The following is a 23,742-nucleotide window of genomic DNA, read 5'->3' as shown; positions in this document are numbered from 1 at the left end:
AGCTTACTGAACCAAAAGGGTGTTTTTTCCATTTAAACACACATATACATTCCAAGAGATTTTGGGCTTAAAAGACCATACCTTTAAGAATTTCTGATAGAAAGTCTTGTGTGCTGCAGATAAAAATGCTTTATTCCATACAGTGTCGCCATTGTTTGCTTTGAAACTGTTGAGTTTTTTCATCAAAAATTCATTAAAGTTTTACAAAATGTGAAATAGATAACAAAACAAATTCCAAATTCAGGCTTCCAGGTGCCCATATTTGGATAGAGGACAACATTATTCAAAATTTGATGGATCTAGGTACCATTGTTTTTTCACAATGCAAGAAACATACATACATACATTCATGCAAATCTTCATTATTTAATTTCTTTAAATATAATATAGATTGATAACATTTGGTAGCAACAATTTAACAAATGATTAAACACAAAATGCCGTTTCAAGACTAAAAGCCCTTCTGGGCTAAAAAAAAAGACTTTTAAAAAAATGCAGCATTGAAAAGAGTGAAATTTTAATTATAAGATTCTTTTTGAAGAATTCCGTAAACCTGTCTTCACTGCTCATATTTTTTTGGTACTTATGATTCATCACTGTAAAATGAAAAATGGTTTAGAAACATTAATTATGAAAATCTTTGAGATATATGAAATACTAAGTATGAAAATCTTTGAAACAAATCTCTCATTTTCATATTCTGTAAAGTATGGAGTTTAGTTACATGATTACTACATGCACACTTACAGGTATATAGATGACCTTATTAAATTTAAGAATTTTAATAAGATTGAAAACTCAGAGATTTATCCAAAATGCCTTACTCTTAATAAAACCAATCATTCGCAAAATATCATCAACTATCTTGATCTTCAAAAAATTAACTATAAAAAAATTCTAGCGTTTGACAAAATAAGAGACTTCAATTTCAATACTAACAAAAATAGATCTACAATACGGAATTATGATTTATTACAATTCTCAAGAATAATCTAGCACCTAATCACATTATTAATCCTTTTCTTTAAAGAGCAGGCATTAAATACTCTCTCTCTAAATCATTTAACTGATAGGGATATGAAAATTTGTTCCTAAACCTGAAAAGGCGGTATAAGTTGGATGACTATCAGTTGGAGGATTCGTACATAGTGTAATTACAAAAATAATTGTATATAATGTAAAAGATCATTGTTTTCTGGCTTTTTCTTTCCTTTTTCCTGTTACTAAAAAAAAAAAAAAATGAGCCTATTTCATACTCTTAGTCTGCTAAATAGCTTGCTAAAAGTGAAAATTCCTCTTTCTTCTTTTCTTCCTCATTACGCCAAATTAAATTTCCATTCACTAGTTAGTATAATATCAAAATTTTAAAAGATGCATTTACACTCACAAAAGAGCTACGATGCCACTTCCCTTCCACATACCAAAAATAGCTTCTCAAAGGTTTACCTACAGTAATAATTCAAAGGATCCCCACTGCCACTCCCTGCATCTGACAGCATAGCCTTCCACACTTACTCTGAGTAAGAAAACAGACACGCACACATCAGTGTCATCCCGTTAGAAAGAAGTTAATTAATTCATTTTCTGGCCTTATTATATATTATGCACATTTAGCTTTGTACATTTTCTTGTACCTTTTTTATCTTTCAATTTTTCAACTCATATTTCATTAATTTTCCAAAGATTACATTGTTTATTGCGTCGCTCATGCCTATTATGATTACTTTGAGTTCTATTTCATAAATATAGCAAAGATTAACTTCTATTTATTGTATTTATGAAAATTTAACTCAAAACTTCTAAAAATTCATTAACAACATAAATGCTACATTAAAATGAATTCTTTATACAGTCAAAAGTCGTTAATTCGGACACCCATAATCCGGAATGATCTATAATCCGGACCTCAAAGCTACAAACTTTCTGCGCATGCGTCGCGTTTACGCATGCGCACAGGCGTTTACGAGAGCGCGTAAGACCCTTACGGCTGCGAATATGTTTGTGCGCATGCGCGTTTAATGTGTAACGGAGTTATACACTAAGCTAAAGTTATCTAATTCAGTTAATGTTGCAGATTGCGTTGTTCCTTAATCTTCGAATTGGATCTGGCTTATTATTTTTTGCAGACTGTTAGAGCAATTTTATAAAAGTAAGCTTGAACTTTCGATTATGTCAAATAGAATTTCCGATATATATTTACTACAAAGCGAAAGTATGTTTTGAAATCCGAAATCTGTTTATCAATTTCACGCTGCTCTGCGGCAGAGGGGGGGGGGGGGGCAGAAACGTCATTATTAGATTATGATAGATTAGAAAGATTATGTCAAATAGAATTTCCGATATATATTTACTAATATGCAATTTGTATCTACAAAGCGAAAGTACATTTTGAAATCTGAAATCTGTTTATCAATTTCACGCGGGGGATTGGAAGTTAATCTGTCAGCACTATCCTTATCTTCAGGGCAGACGTTTTTATTTTATTTGGTTTATAATTCCGTACTAAGTGTAGTATTTCATCTCGATGTACTCCGTCTTTGATATGATTTAAATCAAGTTCCTCGTCATTATAATTCGCTTCCGATAGTGAAGAAAGTGACCCAGAGGTTATTGAAAACGAAAACATTTCGATTGACAAATTAGTCGGTATTCTCAACACAGCAATTATAGGACTTGAACAGCGGAACTTTGTAACTAAACAAGAAATTATGTCTGTTTAATAGAATTAAAGAGAAAGTATTATGACATGAAACGAAGCAACTTACATTGAAGGAAATGTTTAATAAAGTAAACAAATAAATATTAAGCTTTTTCTTTTTGTAAATTTTGATAGCTTTTGATCATAATTGTTCTTTATTTCATAAATTACGGTTTCATATTTTTAATTTTGTAATTTCTGCATGCCATCTTACCAGATTTAAACTGATGATCTATAATCCGGAATCGCCGAAGTCCCGAGGAATCCGGATTAACGACTTTTGACTGTAGTATTCTATTTAATTTGACTAATATATCTCGAAATTTCTATAAATCCATTAACTTCATGGAACTACTTCATCTTATTTCATCTCTTTAATCTCATTTTTTGAATTAAAACTCAACAACAATTTTGGCCTTAACTAAAACTGCAACTTTGGCATCATCATTATAACTTGAGTAAAAGATGAAACACCTTCACATTAATTAATTATTGTTAACTGAACGGGAGTTGGTTTGTTCCCCTTGCAAAGTCTACTAATTTCTGATAATAACAATAATTACTTGGTTTATTAATTTTCGATATTAAATTTTCATACATCTGGGTTACTTCATTTAGATAACCTACTAAATTTATATTAGGAGATATTGTAATCAATATTTAGTAAATAAATTATTATTACCTTACTTTGCAACTACTGTGCGAGTATTAGCAAATTTATTTCGATTTCAATGAAATTCAGTTCTTTAATTCAATATTTCACAGATGTATGTATATATACATAAGAGCTTTTTGGAAGAACATTTCAGGCAAAAAAAAAAAAAAAAATCAGTTAAGGGGTTAATTACCTTAAATTTATGACAAAATGGAAAAATCATGGGTTAGAGTAGACTTTAAGGTACCCCTTAGATTATGGCAAACTTATTGTTTCATTTATCGCCAAGTTGCTTCATTTATGGTAGCCGAGTAGTTTAATGTTATGGAAACCTTATTGTGACATAATCGGGTGCATGATTCTGGGAAATTTTGAATCATGGGATGTTTTGTAAGCGTTTTTGTGGTGTTTATTGGTTTGATTCTTTAGACGGTAGAATAGCCGAATGTAGTAAGATTAATTTGAAATTTCTGTACGATTTGGAACGAAAGGGGAAAACAGCATTAATTGACTGGAGTGTAAATGAAGGTTTACTTAGTAGCCATTATAAATTTGTATGTAGGAAGGATATTCGTCTAGTCAAACGTAAAAACTGTTTAGACGGATTTGAATGGGTTTGTAGGAAGAAAGGTTCAGATGTGGCGACGCCGATATATGGATTCGAGTTCAGATAATTTTAGGAAGTTTTTGGATGCTGTTAAGGAATTTTGTATGCCACAGACTAAAGACAAAGGAACTTCTAAATAGGGTAAGTGGATATTTGCTTTTTCTATTGCTTAAATGTATAGCATGTTTTTCCTTTTTTATGTTATTTTATTATTTGGTTTAATATATAGTTTATTGAGATTATGTATTTTTTGTTTGCTTGTATTGTAGAATTAGGTGCTCCTTTGACTTTTTAAGTGAAAACATATCGATGTGTACATGAATAAAGTGAAGGGAATGCACTATGCAAGTTTGTGCAATTCTTGGATTTTTTAAGAGAAAATAGGTCGACGTGTACATGGATAAAGTCAAGAGAGTGCGCAATGCCCTTTTTGTGCAATTCCGGGATTTTTTTTTTTAAGTGAAAAAAGGGTCGATATGTACATGGATACCAAGTTTGTGCAATTCTTTGTCTTGCGATTTTGGCTTTGGTGTGTAGCACTGATTTGCCGTTATGCAAGCCAAAATAATAAGTCAAAGAATTGCACAAACTCGGTATTCATGTACCGCCCAAAATCGTCAAGGGGTACCCTAAAATATACTTTTGACAAATCATCCCTTTGCATAAATACTGGCGAGTTTAAAAGTACAAGTAAAATTATTGATGCAGTAACTTTATTTATACATTATGAACAAACACAGCTTTGTGTTAAACTTATAGTACTTTCTGATAACCTGCACCATCACAAAAATCGGTAATGGGTATAGGCAGCTTTGTGGATCAGCAAGGAATGTTTATTTGGCTACCATTACTACTCAGATGTAGAGTTCCATTCATTAATAATAATAAAAAGAAGCACTTTTTTAAGTGAAAAAAAGAAATTCCATAAGAAATAACAAAAGTCTAAATGACTGATATTTAGATTTTTAAACACAGTGGATGCTATTAAGTGAAATAATGGATAAAGTAAAGTAACTTACATTTAATGATTTAAGATATTCATTGTTCATTAAAAAAAAAACACTTCTAAATTATTATTTGAAATCAAAGAACTTACTTCTATGAATGTCATGTTTTGTTTCCCTCAAATAATTGTCTGGATTTCTTGACAGAACCTTGACTTTCATTTTGTACTGTATTCTTCCTAAAAATATTTTGATCATCTCAGTAACATAAAATGTATTAATTTAAAGAAAATATTTAAACAAGGAAAAAATTAATAAATTACTTTATAAAGTTAAAAAAAATCTTCAGAAAATTATGACATTTGACATTAACACTCTCACCTCATAATTTTTTTTAATGAAAATAGATTCAAAAACTGCATATGTTATATTCTTTATTTCAAAGCTACATAAATTTTAGAGTTTAAATACAAAAAATTTTGTAAAAGAGTTTTTATTCAATATAGACTTAGATCCTAAAAAAAGGTTGATGGAAAATTGAAACTTTAGAATAATAATATAAAAGCAAAATTTTTAAAATTAATCTTGGTTAGTGTGAAAATTAGAACTAAATACCCTTTGCAGATCTCCATTTTTCAAGGAGGAGAGAGAAAACATGATTGTAGTAGGGTAGAGATCGCTACCCAGTCAGAGTTGTGCGAGTTCACGAGCCAGTGGATCAATTGATGGCTCGTTTATTTAATTATGGCAAAGCACACTAGGGCTATCTGCCTAAGGAAAAGGATGCCTTCATGGAGGACTTTCTATGGGGAACTGGCTCGTATACACATTACACATGGAATAAAACCACAAAAACGCCCATGCAGCCAGCCCGTTCGCCAGATTCGTACCTCGGACTAAACTACCAGTGTTCAGCGACTTTACGCTTGGCAGCTCGTTTAGATGATTTATCCAGACAAATTAATGCTTTGAAATTTAATTTATTCCTTTTAAGAAAGAAATACAGGTACTTTGGCATTATTGCAATGACCTAGGTGAAGTTTGGTATATTTTCTGAAAAAAAACAATGGCAATTTCGAATTGGAGAAAGTTATTTATTTCATATCATACATATTTTAAATTTTAGTTTGATATTTATCCTGTAAAACAATTTATAAATACAAATGGTAGGTTAGAATAGACTGATGGGTACCCCTTGTATTATCGCAAAATTGTTGTTTCATTTATCACCAAGTTGCTGTTTCATTTATGGTAACCTGAGTAGTTGACTATTTCGTAAATATGCTTTTACCTAGAACTGGGTGTTCCTTTGACTTTTCAGGTAAAAAAAGGTCGATGTTACATGGGTACTGAGTTTATGCAATTCTTTATCTTGTTATTTTGGCTTTGTGTAGCAGCAATTTTTGGCCAAGCCAAAATAACAAGTCAAAGAATTGCACAAACTAGGTATCCATGTACCGCCAAAATTCGTGAATTTTTGCCAAGGGGTACTCGTAAATATATTTTTATCCTTGTTATTAGTATCAATGATGTAGAAAATAGCAATTTTATTAACTGCTCACATAATTTTCAAATTAATAATAAAGGTATTAGATTATATTTTCAATTCAAAAATTATTTAATTTTTATTTTTCATATCTAACTGCGCAACTGAAAATCCTTAACAGGATAAATTAGATAAGACGGTGTTCCAAAAACTTATGCTTGAACGTTTATGGGTGACAATCAAAATAAGGTGGCTTGTAGTGTTTTAATTACAATTTACTACCACTTTTCAGATTTTTTTTAGGCTTCTTGAAGACATGAATCTAAAGCTTATCCCTGAAACACACAGTTTACGGAAGCACTTCCGCAGAGAACCCAATAAATGTAAACATCGCCAACTTCGGCGATAATAGTTCAAACCTGGTAATCCAGCAGATTTATCCTATTCGCTTTCTCGAAGTTCGCAACCATTCCTCTTGCGTTCACTTAGTTGAATTATCACTGCCGTTGTTCGCATTTGCAGATTTATATTATTTTTTCTGAATTTTTTAACGACGAATAGATAGAAATATTTTCGTAGATAGATGCCAGTTCTCAGTTCGGGATGAAAGGAAGAAAATAAGGCGGGAGGGGTGAATGCTAATTTGTAACACGGCTGTTCACGTTGTGTTCTTAATTATTAACAGCTGTAAGCATGCAGAACTATGAGGTTTCCAACCCCTAAAATAATTTGTTTTCGTAGGCCGCAAAAATATGCATGTGCATTTTAAATAATTAAGTAATGCTTTTATTTTTATTACTGGTTATTGTCATCTAAAATTATGAGAATAAATCAATTTTTATGGCGTAAAATTTTAACAAGATAATATATTGTTAATGCTTAACAATAACCTTTCAGAGGATGGCAGGTGTGATATAAGTAGATGATTAAATTGAAATAAAAAATATGATTAATTATCTAAGATGACAGAATAGTTTGATGCATCACCATGGTCATCAAAATTAGCAAACCACTGCTGGTGTAAGAAATATATTGTTTTCTGTGTTAACTGGAATTTAAGACAAATTTTTTTCGTTTATCACGTTTAACCGGGTAATTTCAGTACATTAATACTAATTTATATTTTTTATTTCTGTTATAAATGCTTATATATTGTCTTATGTTTAATATATTGTTTTCTGTGCTAACTTGAATTTAATACAAATTTATTTTCGTATATCATGTTTAATCGGTTAGTTTTACATCTACAAGCTGATTATCTGTGAATTTTTACTACCATATGCTTAATATATTGTTTTGTCAGCTAACTTGAATTTACATGCACTAAAAATCACGTTTACAGCTCGGCTCATCGTCGATGAACCGCGAGCTTGGCGAGTAAAAATGCAACGGCGCCAACGGGTTCTCTGCGGATGAAAACCCCAGTTTTCTTTCAAAATAATATTTTTAAAAAAATCGGAGAAAGTGCAGAATCGCCCACTGGTTAGCGCGTTTTTAAGAATTGCACATACTCGGTATCCGTGTACACATCGACCTATTTTCACTTAAATAAGCATCCCAGAACTGCACAAAAATGGCATTGTGCACTCCCTTGACTTCATCCATGTACACATCGACCTATTTTCACTTCAAAAGTTAAAGAAAATTGACAAAAATCCAATTCTTCTTACGCCAAACAAATAAGTGGGCGATTCTGTAATTTAGCCAAAAAATCTTGTGTCAATTTAATTTTGAATTGACATGCTTCCTTTCCATTGCAATTAATATAATTAATTTTTATAGTAAACAATTATAAGATTCATACGCTTAGTTTCATAATGCCTTTTCAGCTAGTTAACTAGGTGTTACGCGTCCCCCAAAATAATATATCCTTATATTACAATTCTTTACGAGTTTTTGAAATTTAATACTACATATTCGAGTTTATCATAGCAACAAAATCATTAGTTTAAACTATATACACAGATTTCTAATGATAACAGTAATAAAATTAAACCATAATAAACTACCTATTCTACATCCGCACGTTTGTAGACAAACATATACAATGAAAAGCGTTGCCAGTGCAAATGTTTAGAGACTGAAATGGAAAAAAAAAAAAAAAAAAAAAAAAAAAAAAACGTTATTGGTAAAGCCAATTAAATAATTATGCATGCATATATCTACGTATTTATGTAGTACCTTTATTCTTAATTTTTTCAGTATATGCACCAATCATGGAAGAGGCGTAAGCATAAAATATTAAAGAATGAAAAAAAAAAATGTCTTATGGTGCTCAAGGGCTCTTGCCAAACAAATCGAAACCTGGGCAGCTATCTCGTAGCATCTCCGTCAAATTTTGCTATCACAGACTAGCGTTTACATCCCAAAACGGCAGCCTATGAGAGAGGCGATTCTATTATTTTCATCGGGGAGTAGGGAAGTTAAAATGGTTTCTGAAGAACGCCAACGGCAGTGGGCTATATGTTCGCTTACATTTGGAAGTTCAGAAAATTGCGAAGGTGGATTGCCTTAGTTTCTGCGGTTACTTTCAGGAAAATATTAGGTAGTTTTTTTTTTTTTTTTTGGTTTGCTCATAGAGGGCAAATAGATTATTTACCTTTATAAATCAACGTTTATCTGTTTAAACTTCAGATTTAATATGAAGTGAATATATTTAACACAACAGAACGCAAGCAGACTTGTAAATCTTTTAAAAAACAATACATCGATAATTAAAAATATTATTTATAGTTCATTATTAAAAACTTTTTATAAATGCATAGTTATCATATAATTGACAATTCATTCATGCGTTATCTCATTATTTATTATAATTAGAAGAGAAGATATTTTTTACAGTAATGGTAATGTTTAAAAATTTGCTGTTGTCTTTTAAAAGATTTACAAGTCTTAAGATTGTGTTCCATTGTGTTAAATATATTCGCTTCATCTTAAATCTTCTGAAGTTTAAATAGATAAACGCAGATTATAAAGGTAAATTGTCTATTTGCCCTCTGTCAAGAAACCGAAAAAACTGCCTAATATTTCCCTGTAAGTAACCGTAGAAACTAGAGCAATCCACCTTAGCAATTTTTTGAACTTCCAAATGTAAGCGAACATATAGCCCACTGCCGTTGCATTCCTCAGAAAACCATTCTAACTCCCCTACTCCCCGATGAAAATAATAGAATCGCCTCTCTCATTGGCTGCCGTTTTGGGATGTAGACGCTAGTCTATCACAGTTCCCCTACATCTGTTTGTCATCAGCAGCTATTTAAGTTAAACATCGTGTGTGTCAATAAGCGCACCTATTAATTAATGCGCATTCATTAATAATACAGCTTATTTAGTCTTAAATTATTTTAAATGCAACTGAAAGTGTAGAGTACGTTTTCCTATATGATTAATATTGGTAAGTTAATTTTTGTTTGTATGACATTCAAGAGTATTTAATGAGATTGCTTATATGATTTATGATTTTATTTTCCTGCAGTTTGCATGGATAGGGAGCTTTCTTTGAGATTATTCAGATATTTGAAAGGAAAATGCACGTATGCTTTCAGTTTGCTCTTCCATATCTAAAGAACTCGAGCACTGAATTACAAATTTGACACAGTACAGTATTACAAAAACACTGTATTTACTCGAAAAGAGCACCTCCTCTCTTTGCTATTTTATTCCAAAATTTGGTAATGTCTTGTAATGGGATATTTTAATAAATGATATTGCAAAATGAAATGGAGGATTTTCATTATCATACTGTATAGTAATTATATTTTTTAAATATTAAATAAACTACATATGTAATTATCTTGTATATGAACTAAATAACTACCATTAATTTACTAAAATCACTCAACTAGTTACATTTAGTTGAGTAATTTAAATTTAGGTCTGCATTCATTATACTAGTATGCCAGTAAACAAATAGGTAATCATTAATATTTCTTTCTATACTGTAATAAAATATTGTATTTAATCATTTAGTTAGCCTAATCATGTAGTTAGCCATTCTAATGACAAATAAATTATATCTAATCAGAGCCATACTTTCTTAATACTTGTGTTTTTGTATTTTATAGCTTGATTATTTATTAACTGTTATTATTTTCTTTATTTCTCTCTCTCTCACTTTTTTTTCTTTCTTTTTTTTTTTTTTTTTCTTTGTTGTGTTTTGTTAAAACAGGAGCAACTGTTAAAGCAGCAGTAGTAATGATTATATTTAAAAGCTTTGCTTCCCAGAAAAATTTTACAAGTATAAGGTAGATTAAAATATTATATTTTTACCCAGGCTTTTAAAAGAATGCAAGTCACATGAAACTGGTCTATTCTAAAGAGCATTACTTAAGTATTTATTGATGGCACAATGAACCATGCTCTTTATTTAAATATTTTAAAAGATAATTTAAAATAATCCGCTCAGAATTTGAATACCGGAAATAAGTTTATTTTTTTATCAGGACAGCGATTCTGAGCACACCGCCTTTTGAGTGTCTATAATTGTCCACAGTTTCTGAAAACACCATCTCAGGCACCATATTAAAAACCAACAGAACATATCTGGAGTGTATTAGAAATTAGAGTATGAAGATGCAACATTAAAACAAAAAACAAATTAAACACAGTAATGATGGAATGAAGGAACATTGATGCAGACATTACAAAAAGCTTGTGAACTCTTTACCCACACTTTCGAAAGGTGTCATAAATATTGCAGGATATACTGCAAAATAGTAATTGACAGAAATGCTACAATATTTACTAATATGTGCAGATTTCTTTAAAGGGTACGAAGACTTTTGTGGTGTAACTTTTCTGTAACTTTTTTTTATTGTTGATTTAAAAAAAAATAGTATGTTCTGAAAATAATTAACGTAGTTTTGCTAAGAGAAATTTATAGATATTATTAAAAAATTTTTCATTTTAAAGTATTAATTTTTATTAATGAATAAAGTAATATTTCACTGAAACTCTCAAGCGTACGAACACTTTTGTGAGCCACTGTATTAAAGTCAATGTATGGAAAGCAGTTCCCAAAACACAGTTAGAAATTGCACTAGAAAATATGGTTTTTATTTCGAAGAAACCAAAGGACAATTGCAAACGATTTTCAATATTTTGGATATCGTTGAGGCAAATTATTAAGATTTGTTTTTAGAATACTTTGCAATTGATAATATTGAGACAGCATGCGAAAACACTGACTATGATCTTAAAGTATTAAAAGTGCTGCAGAAATTGAAAGTGATACAGAAGAATGTGACTACATGCTGACCTCGACTGAATCGAGAAAAGCCCAGCAAACTTTAAGAAATCTCTTGAATTGAAAGGGAGATCAGAAAAGCTACCAACTCTTTTTAAAATTTGAAAACACAATTAAAAGACTTGATGGAACAATATGGAATACAGATTCTCTTCTCTCTTGAAAAACTGGTATAGAAATTCTTTACAAATGTCTAAAATATTTTTATAAAATAAAAAATAAATTTTGCAAATTTAATTTTTAATTAATAGATTAGATATTAATTATAATATAAATTATTAGTTACTACCTTGCAAAGCTGATAATGTAATTTGTAATATTCAAATTGCTGTTTGTTAAACTCAGTTATTTAAGAAACTCAAATATACTTAAAACAGAAATCATTTTTATAATTGGTCGGTACTGTATTTAAAATGCATAATTTGTTAATGTAATGCTTTGAAATGGATATTTGAAAACAATAATAAATCTCTATTTAAATTCTCAGCTACATTTCATATATAGAACAATCAAAATAATTGGAATTTAAATTAAATGTAGAATGCCATTTTAAATTATAGCTAGAATTAAAAAATATTTTCAGTGTTAACTTTAGAAGTCTTGATTTGGTGAATTTTTAAAGAAACTTCTTTTTGTGAGAACAAATTGTTGGCAGCATAATTTTCTTTTGGATTCTTAAGCATCATTTTGTTGCCACTCGAAATACATGAAGACTTTTCATTTGAAATAAATGCGGAACAAACTTTGAATATTTTTGGATTATTAATATTGTTATTAATATTCAAATTTTTAAACCATGTAATTTTGAAGAATAAATATTTTTGTTACTTCTTTATCAAAGTAAAAAATATTAACATAAAAACAGGAAATAAGCACAAACAAATATAGTAAAAAATGATTTTGTGAGGTATATTAAATCTTATTTCTGGAAAGCTGTGAATTTTATAATCCCATGCTACACAAAATGTCTGATTTTAATAATTAAAAGCAATTATGTGATATAAATGCTGTAAATTTTACTATTATTGAAAGTGGGGAATGCAAGCCTTGTTACTTATTTAGATTATTTCTTACAAGGCAGAATAGCTCTGCAATGACATGAAAATAACCAAGAAGAAAGAATCTGTTGTACAATTGTAATGCAGTGTAAAAGGGAGAAAAAATGTCAGTAACACTCTGCCTGCCACTATTCCTAGTGTTCCTGACTTGCCTTGTAAGCCTGGTAACAACAGGTGTAGGAGATGATCTAGTCCCTAATCGTTTAGCTTGTTACACTGTGTGAAAATTACATGAATGAGGACTGACTTGGACTGCAGTCTTAAATAAGGTGAACAAAATAAGTGTTGTGTGGTGATGACGACCCTTATGATCAAACATGGCAGAGGGTCTGAAAAGCCTTGAAGTAAAAGACCTATTTAAAAGTAATGCTACAAATTGCTACCTAATTGAATTCATGTGGTGTTGACTGCATGAGCACTGCAACACACAAAAGTTTTTAACAATATGAAATTGGCAGCTTTGTGCTTCTTGTGTAATCTAAAATTAATCTGGTAAAATCAATTTTGTATTTCTTTTTTTCTCTCATTTGGTAAAATCAATTTTGTATCTTTTTCTTTCATTTATTTGAATTTATTGAAATAGTAATTCTTTTCATGAAGCTATATTTATCATAAGAATTGCTGTCTAGTTAGATTTTGGGTACTTAAGTATTATCACAACCACCTTAGTAGGAATCGCCAAAGCGGCTAATCTTTGGAATATGGTAACAGGTAGTTTGGCGACATTTTGGTAAGGTGATAAAGGTTATTAGCTAAGACTTTAGCAGTGTACATGGATGAAGTCAAGAGTGTGTGCAATGCCATTTGTGTGCAATTCTGGGATGTTTTTTAAGTGAAAATAGGTCGTTGTGTACATGGATGATACCGTGTATGTGCAGTTCTTAAAAACGCGGCAAGCAGTGGGTGATTCTGCACTTTCTCCCAATTTCGCACCTAATATTCGTCATGATTAAGCACTTTTGTTCCATAAAAATTGTAGCATAAGCGTAATTCGGCTAGCAGATTGTTGGAAAAAAATGTTGAGTTAAAAAAAAAAAAAACTTCTTGAAAACAAAATGGCGTCCAAAAAAAAAAAAAACTAGCAGGTTGCTGTAGCAGAGTTGCTCATCAAATTTTCGCCAAAAAATCACCAAGTTACCATAATCCGAAGATTAACCGTGAAGCTTCAGAATACACCAAACTCTGGTAACCATGTACATAACAATATTCAGGCAATGATGCGCAGATTCAGTTTCCATTTTCCAAGTCGCCATTTTTGTACAAGTTCTTTTTATTGCATTCCAAGTTTCAGCTTCTTTTATGAAAAAATTATGATTATTTTTTGTCTTATACTCGAATTTAAAATTTACGCTTGTAGGATTTTCCTATAATAGAAGAAAGAGAGGCAAAATGTTTCTGAAGGAATATGTAATTTTTATTTCAAAATCCCTAAAGGATTAATGCTTCAAGTTCATTCTCAAAGCAGCTGCTACAAAATTTCGACCACAACAAATGCAAAAATCTGTTTATAACTAGGTTTATTGATTGCCTATAGAAACAAAGAAGGATGCGCATACATCTGCTTTTGAACAGATCTGTCGTTTGAATATCTCATTTTCCTTGTAGCTGTAATAGAAATGAAACTAGCAAACTATTAAGCACTTGAGGATGCCCAGTCCAAACATCTGCTTTTGAAAAGATCTCTTATTTGGGCACCACATTTACCCACTAACTACAATATCAGTTAGAGTAGAGAGAAGAGTACCCTTTGTATTATAGCTTGTTGTTGCATTAATCGCCAAGTTGTTGTTGCATTTATGGTAGCCTGAGTAGTTCAATGTTATGGAAACCCTATTATGATGTAATAAGTTGCATGATTGCGGTAAATTCGTAAGGGTTTGTGGTGTGTGTTGGTTAGGAATTATATTGCTTGTTTTGTGGTTTAGATGGTAAAATTACTGAATGTGCTAAGATTAATTTGAAGTGTCTGTATGATTTAGAAAGAAAAGGAAAAAGAGCATTACTTGACTGGTGTGTAAATGAAGGTTTACTTTGAAGAGCTCATTATTAAGTGTCCTGTATGTAGGAAGGAAATGTATATGGTCGAACGGCACTACGAAGGATATTTTTTACTCTTATTTTGTGAATTTATGTGGCCATGCCAGTATACAGATTCTAGTTCAGATAATTTTAGGAAGTTTTTGGATGCTGTTAAGGAATTTTGTTTGACTGAAGAAATGTTAATTCATAAATAAGGTAAGTGGTTATTTCCTTTGTGTAGTGCAAAGATGGAATTTCTTTCTTTTTTTTTTTATGTTATTTCATTGTTTGATTTAAAATGTAGTTTATTGAGATTATATATATTTTTTGTTGCCTGCTCCTTTGACTTTTTAAGCGAATATAGTTCGATATGTAGATGGACAAAGCCAAAGGAGTGCACAGTGCCTAGTTTGTGCAATTCTCTGATGTATTTCTAAGTGAAAATAGGTCAATGTGTACATGGATAAAGTCGAGGAAGTGTGCAATGCCAAGTTTGTGCAATTCTCTGATATATTTTGAAGTGAAAATAGGTCAATGTATACATGAATAACGAGTTTGTGCAATTCTTTGTCTTGTTATTTTGGCTTTATGTAGCAAAATTGCCGCTACATAAAGCCAATAAAGCGGCAATATTATAAAGCCAATTATAATATTGGCTTATAAAGCCGCCGCTACACAAGCCGAAATAATGAGTCGGGGGAATTGCACAAACTTGGTATCCATGTAATGCCACTTTTCACCAAGGGGTACCCGTAAATATATTTTTACCACAATATCTACCAAAATCAACTATTTATCTACCTAAAAATATATAGTTTAGACTTACAATACATACCTAATAATAAGTATGTGTGCAATATATAATTTGTTTGCAATAAATGTAATTGTTGTGCTTCTTCCGGAAAATTTGCCGAACTGGGCCAAGGTGGTTGAAATAATATACAAGTACCAGATTTTGTGCTGTCATTGTTTGGTGTTAAGCTGTTTCCCATTGACAACAGTAAAAAAATATGGCATTGATGTTTCAAATAGTTAAAAATATTTTTAAAAATTGGTACCTTTCTGTTAATAGAGCATCACTTAGCTCCAAACATAAACTTTAGCATCAAATCTATATGCTCAGGATTTTGTGATTATACTGATTTTTTTGTATTGAACGTCTAACTTTAGCTGTAATATCATAACAAGATTCGGTACTTTTCCATTTGCTGGCGCAGGTGATAAAAGTCACCAATAATGGTACAACTGATGCCAAACAAAATATCCTCGCTGATAACCTTTTACGCCTCATTTTCAAAACAAGTCTCAGCTATTTCTTATCACATTGATTGCTGCTTTCAATACTGGCATACAATTGCATGGAATTTTTACCAGGTGGTTCAATTTTATGCCTTAAGGCCATTTGCGGTAATTAAGTCAATTAGGATGCAATCACACTGTTCACTCGAAGGCGAAAATATAGAAAAGGCAAAGTCAAGAGTTAAATTCGTCAATTCTAATGAGAATGCACTAGCGAAGTAAAGCACTGTGGTTTTATATAATTTCTGAGTAAGCTATTCATACGAATTGAAATAATTCTCTCATTTAAACTTGTATTCCAAATTAAGATTTAACTTGAAATTAATGTAGATAATTACTGAGAGAAATAGATTTTTGTAGCGTAGTTTACGTGAGATGAGATCACTTGGAGTCACGTGATATGAACCGGCGAATCAGGATGTTGAACCATAAAAGCATAGTAAATTATCAAATTGTCTTTTTACAAATTTATTGTCTTTATTTATTGGCTTTATACAAAATTTTAAACGATATTAAAATGTTTATGCCTTCAAAATAAAAAATTCTTGAGAACTAACATTTGTTATGTATATATTGCCGCCATTAAAGTCTGCTTGGCGAAATTTGCCAATAAATAAAAGTACCCAAGATTCCAATCAATTAGCTAATTAACTTTTAAAGATGCTTGTAGATTCTTAACAGATTTACTGAAGTGAATAAAAAGAGACTTTTCAAATTAGAAAAATTAATTTTTTGTTATTTTTTATTTTATTATATATTTTGTTTATTATTTAATTACATTTCTGTTGTCATGATAAATATGCTGCATTAATATAAAACACTTTTTTTTTATTTAAGGGAAAGTCATTTATCAAATGGCCAGTCCATTATCATCCACAAATATTCTTGATGGACATTCTGTTTCATATGAGAAACAAAAAAGAATATTTAAAATAATTGTCATTGGTGATTCAAATGTTGGGAAAACATGTCTCACTTTCCGATTTTGTGGAGGGAAATTTCCAGCACGAACCGAAGCAACTATTGGGGTTGATTTTCGAGAAAGACAAGTTATAGTTGACAATGAACCTATAAAGGTAATCTGTTATGCATCTATATATGTGTGTATGTACTGGCTTGCTTAATATGGATAATTGGCAATGCTCAAATAGTCTGGTAATCGTTTAATCGTTTCTGTGAGTATCCTGGACTAATTGTGGAATTAAATGTGTACAAAAAAATGGTAATTGGTAAATTTTTTTCCTAATTATTTTTCAATAAATAAAAACTGAATAATATATTAAAATGTTTTATAAGAAATTATTTTAAAACTGCCTGTTTTTTGTAATTAATTTTTTGTTTTCTCAAAAGTGCAGTATTGGTATCAGCACCTTTTTTTTTTTTTTAAATTTACTGGCCTTTTTTTTTTCATACATTTTTTGCTGTATTACAATTACATTGGTTATTATTTGGTGAAATTTAAGATTAAATTTAATATTGGGATCAACTTCCATATTGTGGGAATGTTTCAAGCATTCCAATTGTTGTGATAGTTATTCAGCTGCTAATTCTCATGCTAACGCAGTCTTTGTTACCTATATTCAGTTTGATGCACTTGGCTAAAACCAAATTGCTGTCCAACTTCCTCATGTTATTTTGCGACTTCAACATAATGAGTTCAAAAACCAATTAACTATTTGTACAATGATATATTTCCATACCGTTTGCCATCAGTTCATACTATGCTTCTTCTCAATTTTAAATAACATGTGCATATTCTTCTGTCATGACTTTAATGGTTTTGCAAATACAGGCCCTATATGTCATAATGACGCCTTGATCTATTGGTTGGATAAATGATGTATTTATTATATAATGAGATAATATAAAGGATGAAAAATTATCATTTATGTACTAAAAGTAATTTTATGTACAAATTTTTATAATTTATTTTTATTCTGTTCAATTAAAATTTAGTTTGTTTTGAACTATATATTTACATAATATTTTGAAAACTAATTATCTGCATCCTTCACCAAAAAATTACATAATTGTTTGAATTGGCAATTAATGTTTTTCCAAGCTGATGTGTGAACAGCAACTGTTAATTTCATAATGGCAGTTTGAGAATTCCATTCCAGAGCAATCAATCAATAAAATTTAAAAAGCAACAAATATCAATAATAAAACGCTTATCTTTTTCAAGAAATTCTTCTTTTTGTTTGCACGGTTGTTCTCACTATGTACACAGCAATCTGTTTTTGTTTAAAAACAAAGAGAAGACTATTCAAAGCAGACTATTCTTTACAACTTTCGCTTTGTGCACTGGTCAAACGGACATGCTACATGCATACCTGTTTTGTCATGTAAATACTCTTTAGTTACACTATGGATTTGTCACATAATATTTTGGCAGCATACTGCTTTGCCTTGCGACTTTTCAGTGTGTATATTTAGGGAAGGGAGGGGTGCAGATAGTCAGAAAGTACCTTTGACACTTTCATTTATATGTATTTCAATTTTAGTACTTCATTTGGTTATTCATTATTGCACTACATGATTTCATACTTAGGGATCTAATAGTAGTTAAAAATAAGAATTATATTTTTTAATTGCTTTTATTGATACTTGCGTATTAATGCCACCGCAGCTGCAGATTTGGTGGTTTTTAAGTGCCGCCAATCTACACCTAAAATTTTTGCAACAACTCATAAATTAAAACACTTTATTTAAAATCAAAGTAGTCAATCGGATTTCGGTGCAAAATGGGCCGATATAGAGTTTAACATATATTCGAAACAGTTTCTATTTTCTTTGATATGATGCTGTTGCCATATGAACTCTGCTAAAGAAGATTCCAAATGATGTCTCGCTGTCCCCCTATGTCTTTTGTCCCTCTATTTAGCACTGCCACACATGTTGTCAACTGTTTGTATATGAACTGTATCAGTATCAATAAAATTATATTTATGATTAACTGTAGCATGTAGGAATTCTTTTTCTATTCTATTTGTTTGGTAACCTTTCTAACTGTCAAAATAAATTGTGCTACCATCTGCGATGTTTTCAATAATTTTATTAAGAAGGGTCATTGTACACTCCCTTGATTTTGCCCACGTACACATTGATACATTTTCACTTAAAATGTCAAAGGAGCACCCAGTTATAGGTAAAAGCATATTTGTGGAACATTCAACTACTCAGGTTACCATAAATGAAACAACAATTTTGCGATAATACAAGAATTACCCTTCAGTCATTCTAACCTACCATTTTTAAGTAGAATAAATTGCATTTATAAATTGTTTTCCAGGATAAATATCGAACTGAAAGTAAAATATGTACCTAATAATATGTATGATATGAAATAAATAACTTTCTCCTATTTGAAATTGCCGTTTCTTTTTTTTTTTCCAGAAAATCGCCAAATTTCACCTAGGTCATAGCAATGATGCCAAAGTACCTGTATTTCTTTCTGAAAAGGAATAAATTAAATTTATTATTAATGTTAATTGAAACAATGTGTTTTCTAAAATAATGAATTTAATTTTGTTCCCAATGAGAGTGAATATGACATAGCTTGATTCAGCTTTTCAAAAATTGTACTTTATGATTATTTGTGCCTTCACAAAAAATTGCCAACTCATTTGCAGTTTTGTGTGAGTTAGTGAAAAATTTTGTAGCTGTCTTTATACTACACAGTTACTTAATACAGTCAAAAGTCGTTAATCCGGACATCCATAATCCCGAATGATCTATAATCCGGACCTCAAAGCTACAAACTTTCTGCGCATGCGTCAACGTATAATGCATTCATGCATGCACATAGGCTTTTACGCATGCGCATGATACGTTTATGCATGCACGTTTAATGTATGACGGACGGTATAGGCTAAGCTAAAATTATCTAATTATCTATTTCAGTTAATGTTGCAGATTGCGTTGTTCCTTAATCTTCGAATTGGATCTGGCTTATTATTTTTTGCAGACTGTTAGGGCAGTTTTATAAAAGTAAGCTTGAACTTTCGATTATGTCAAATAGAATTTCCGATATATATTTACTAATATGTAAAGGATCTACAAAGCGAAAGTATGTTTCGATGTCCAACAAACAGAAAGTAAAATTGCTGTAAAAAAGGGATAAAGGCATATCCTTTGTTTCTTTAACCATTCCGAAATCTGTTTGTCAATTTCACGCTGCTCTGCGGGGAGGGGCGGGGACGTTGCGGCACGCAATGAACTGGAAGTTGATCTGTCAGCACTATCCTTATCTTCAGGGCAGATGTTTTTATTTTATTCAGCTTATAATTTTTTACTAAATGTAGTATTTCATCTCGAGGTATTCCGTCTTTGATATGCTTTAAATCAAATTCCTCGTCATTATAAATATCACAAGTACACATCAAATAGTTTTCTGGTTGCAATTTTCTAATTTTGACTATGCGTAATGTATGCCTTACGCATGCGCACGTTGAAAGAAATGTTTAATAAACAAATAAATATTAAGCTTTTTTTGTAAATTTTGATACCCTTTAGATCATAATTGCTCTTTATTTCATAAATTATGGTTTCATATTTTTAATTTTATAACTTCTGCATGCCATCTTACCAGATTTAAACTGATGATCTATAATCCGAAGTCCCGACGAGTCCGGATTAAAGACTTTTGACTGTAATTAAATTTGTAAATTATAACAGAACAGTGACTTTTCAAAGAAACAAATTTTCTGAAAAAAGATCTATATGGCCGATATTTGCATTTTTACTGGCAGTAAATACTGGTTGGAGATAAAATGTGTAAATCCATGTGATACTTAACCCTCAGAGTAGCATGGGTTTTGGAATCTGTCATGAAGACCCGTATTTATGCAGCATTTCTTATTAGTTAAATTCATATATTTACGTATTTTAGCCTCTATTTTCATAAACTTACATTCATTAAGATCACATATATATTATTATTACAGAAAGTAAGGAAGCAAAATATGTTAAGTTATAAGCTATTATGTATCAAGTGACAAAAAATCTCATGACCGAATAAAGCTGGTCATGCCGCTCAGAGGGTCAAAGACATGTCTAATATGTATGGATTAGAGATTGTGACTTAAATACTAACAAATATGCCAAAAAAACGTGGCAGTTCTACCTAATGTTGAGACTGGAATGTGTGTAATCAGAAAGTACCCCAAAAAAATTATTTAAAAACCAGTGTTAAGTTGCATAGAAATTAAAAATGAATCGACCAGGACAAAAAAAAGTGATTTGCATTTAAAGTTCGTTTTTGTGGTTCAAATGCTAAGTCTAATTTTTTACTTTATTTTAATTTTTTAATAAGAAATATATTTTTAAAATGTGATTTTATTATATTTTTTACTGTACATTATGTCATTATTCGTGAAATTTTATGAAGATCATCTTAAAAAGAAATCTTTTTCATTTTGCTAATCTTTATCATATATAAAATGTTTCCTGCAAATTTAATATTTTTTCTTCCTAGTTACAACTATGGGACACTGCAGGGCAGGAACGTTTTCGAAAGAGCATGATTCCTCACTACTATCGAAATGTTCATGCTGTGGTTTTTGTGTACGATGTTACAAAAATGCCATCTTTTCAAAACCTATCTCACTGGATAGCAGAACTGCATCAGTATCAAGGTTCTTCTGCTGACATTCCAAGGATTTTAGTAGGTAACAAATGTGATTGCAAAGGACAAATTGCAGTGAGCACAAACATGGCACAGAAGTTCGCAGACAGTCATGACATGCCTCTTTTTGAAACATCTGCAATGGATGATAGTGAAGCAGATCATGTAGAAGCTATTTTTATGACTCTTGCTCATAAATTAAAAAGTCAAAGACCAATGATGCCTGTTACGTTACCCCGAAGCAGTAGTAGTCTCAGCAGTTCCCGAACTATCATTCGAATTGGTACAGAAAACAATGGGCAACAGCAACAGGATAGCTGGTTTAACTGTTGCTAACTTTTATTGCCATGTGTTATTTAATTCCTATTGTTTGTTGCAAAGAAAAATTGTTGTAATGCTATTTGGCATTTTATTTCCAGCATAACAGTTTTGGTTTTTGGAAGAAAGAAATACAGATTTGATTGCAGCTGAAAACGTTTTTGTAAATTTCATACCTTTACCTAGCTTAATTAGTTTTCTCAATGGAATTTACTTGCAGCTTCTTTGTATAAACACATACTGCTATGCATGGGGCATATGTTTAGTCAGTGAATGTATTAAAATACTGAAATAGTTCATGAGAAAAAGAACTCTGAGAAAAATGTATATTATATTTTCCACATTGATGATTTTTAAAATCTGTTATATTTTGTGAGTCTAAAGATGTCAATTTTAAGTATTTTTGTTATTTAATAAGTGTACACTCATATACAAATGAGATTTTAGCACATTTCAAGTGTTATATATTATTAATTTAACTATTAATATCAATAAATCTATTACAGTTATAAGAATATTTTTGCCTTATTTATTCTGCTAATTATCCTACTTTCTTAAGCACGATTAACTTACTTGCTATATAAATTCTATTTATAAACTCAATATTTTTGGGATAAAATTTTGTAGAATTACATGAAATTTTCATTTCCGTAACATTTCTTCTTTTGACGTGCAAAATTTTTATAATTCAGAAGTAATTTTACATCATTTTTCTATTCATTCTAATTAATGTTCTTGAGAGGAAAGAATTATTTTAATAAAGAAAAATACAGTAAAAAAAGAAAATTAGCATTACTTTAAGGTTTTAAAAGGGGGGAAGCACCCTATTAATACAAACTTTTGTTATCTGAAAAATAATTGATAGATGAATGCTGAATATTCATTTACACAAATCAAGAATATTGTTACGAAATGTACAGGCGCGGTAACATAGCTTCCCCGCAAAGCAGTTTTTTGGTTGCCATAAATTGGCAAAGCAAGGCAGGGTTGCCAAATTTGGTGAGGATGGAGAACCTTCTGGAACGAATTCTTACCGGTTTAGCTCAATGTTCTCGAACACAAGCCGAAAGCTATATAAACCCTGCTGGTTCGCAGTCAGTTAGTGAGTGTGCGCCTCGCATAGAGTGCATCTCATCTAGTTGGTCCGTGCGAAAACGATCGAGTCTCTTAGTGTATCGCAATCAGTGCATCGTTGAGAGACTGTGTTAAGCTCCTGGAACGACTGAACTGAAGAGTCGGGAGCTGTGCTCTGCTTGTCATCGTGTGCATCGCGAGTTGTAGCGTGGAGAGTCTGAAGAGTACATGGAGTTCCGAGAATGACCGAGCTGTACTCTAGTGCATTGCAGTGAAGCTGTCTCCACCGTTATTGCCTGACAATGTGAAGACTATGTTGCCGATTGTTCCTCCGTGTTTATCGTAGATCTTCAACGACCGTAAAAGTGTTCTGATTAATATTGGCTAAATAAAGTGTGTTTCGATACTTCATCAAGTATTGTCGTCATTCACTCCAAATCCGCACGAACCTCATACGAACGTGAAGGAAGAAAACAACGTAACAACTAGTGTCAGAGAAAAACACAACAATATTAAATTCTGAATGTTTATGTACACTCTCGCTATTTCAATAGCACTTGTACAAAAGTCCTATTTCAATACCACAAATGTGCATTTCTTATGTTGTGACCTCTCTGCCAGTTATCAGTCTTCATAAGTCATATTATTATAGTTTAAAAATGGCATAACAATTGGCATCATATTGCATTTCATGATAGCGTTGTTAGTGTCAA

The 23,742-nt window shown here is 31.0% G+C and overlaps 2 protein-coding genes across 2 annotated transcripts in view; one reads left to right on the top strand and one right to left on the bottom strand.

Moving 5' to 3' along the window:
* LOC118185913 (DDB1- and CUL4-associated factor 13) overlaps positions 1-8,460 on the bottom strand; it is a 60,924-nt gene extending 52,464 nt beyond the window's left edge. Inside the window, exons 1-2 of the mRNA XM_035355880.2 lie at positions 8,400-8,460; positions 5,057-5,143 (exon numbers count right to left, since the gene is read on the bottom strand). Of these exons, the coding sequence (XP_035211771.1) occupies positions 5,057-5,126 (70 nt within the window). The 5' untranslated portion in view covers positions 5,127-5,143; positions 8,400-8,460. The remainder of the gene's footprint in view (positions 1-5,056; positions 5,144-8,399) is intronic.
* A 1,053-nt stretch (positions 8,461-9,513) lies between these two features.
* Positions 9,514-22,472, top strand: LOC118185912 (putative Ras-related protein Rab-33). Its single transcript, XM_035355878.2, has 3 exons — positions 9,514-9,784; positions 16,849-17,087; positions 21,488-22,472. Exons 1-3 carry the CDS (start codon positions 9,772-9,774, stop codon positions 21,971-21,973), a joined length of 738 nt encoding a protein of 245 aa, XP_035211769.1. The 5' UTR covers positions 9,514-9,771; the 3' UTR covers positions 21,974-22,472.
* Positions 22,473-23,742: the final 1,270 nt, after the last annotated feature.

Source organism: Stegodyphus dumicola, chromosome 6, assembly GCF_044657685.1.
Source record: "Stegodyphus dumicola isolate Sdum_Otavi_A_Nest chromosome 6, ASM4465768v1".
In the NCBI taxonomy this organism is placed as follows: Eukaryota; Metazoa; Arthropoda; class Arachnida; order Araneae; family Eresidae; genus Stegodyphus; species Stegodyphus dumicola.
The sequence above is the reverse complement of the archived record's forward strand: the minus strand, read 5'-3'. Positions and strand labels throughout refer to the sequence as shown.

Coding starts and splice junctions, on each gene's coding strand:
- LOC118185912 (XM_035355878.2), top strand. Junction 17,088..21,487: donor TTGACAATGAACCTATAAAG/GTAATCTGTTAT, acceptor TTTTCTTCCTAG/TTACAACTATGGGACACTGC.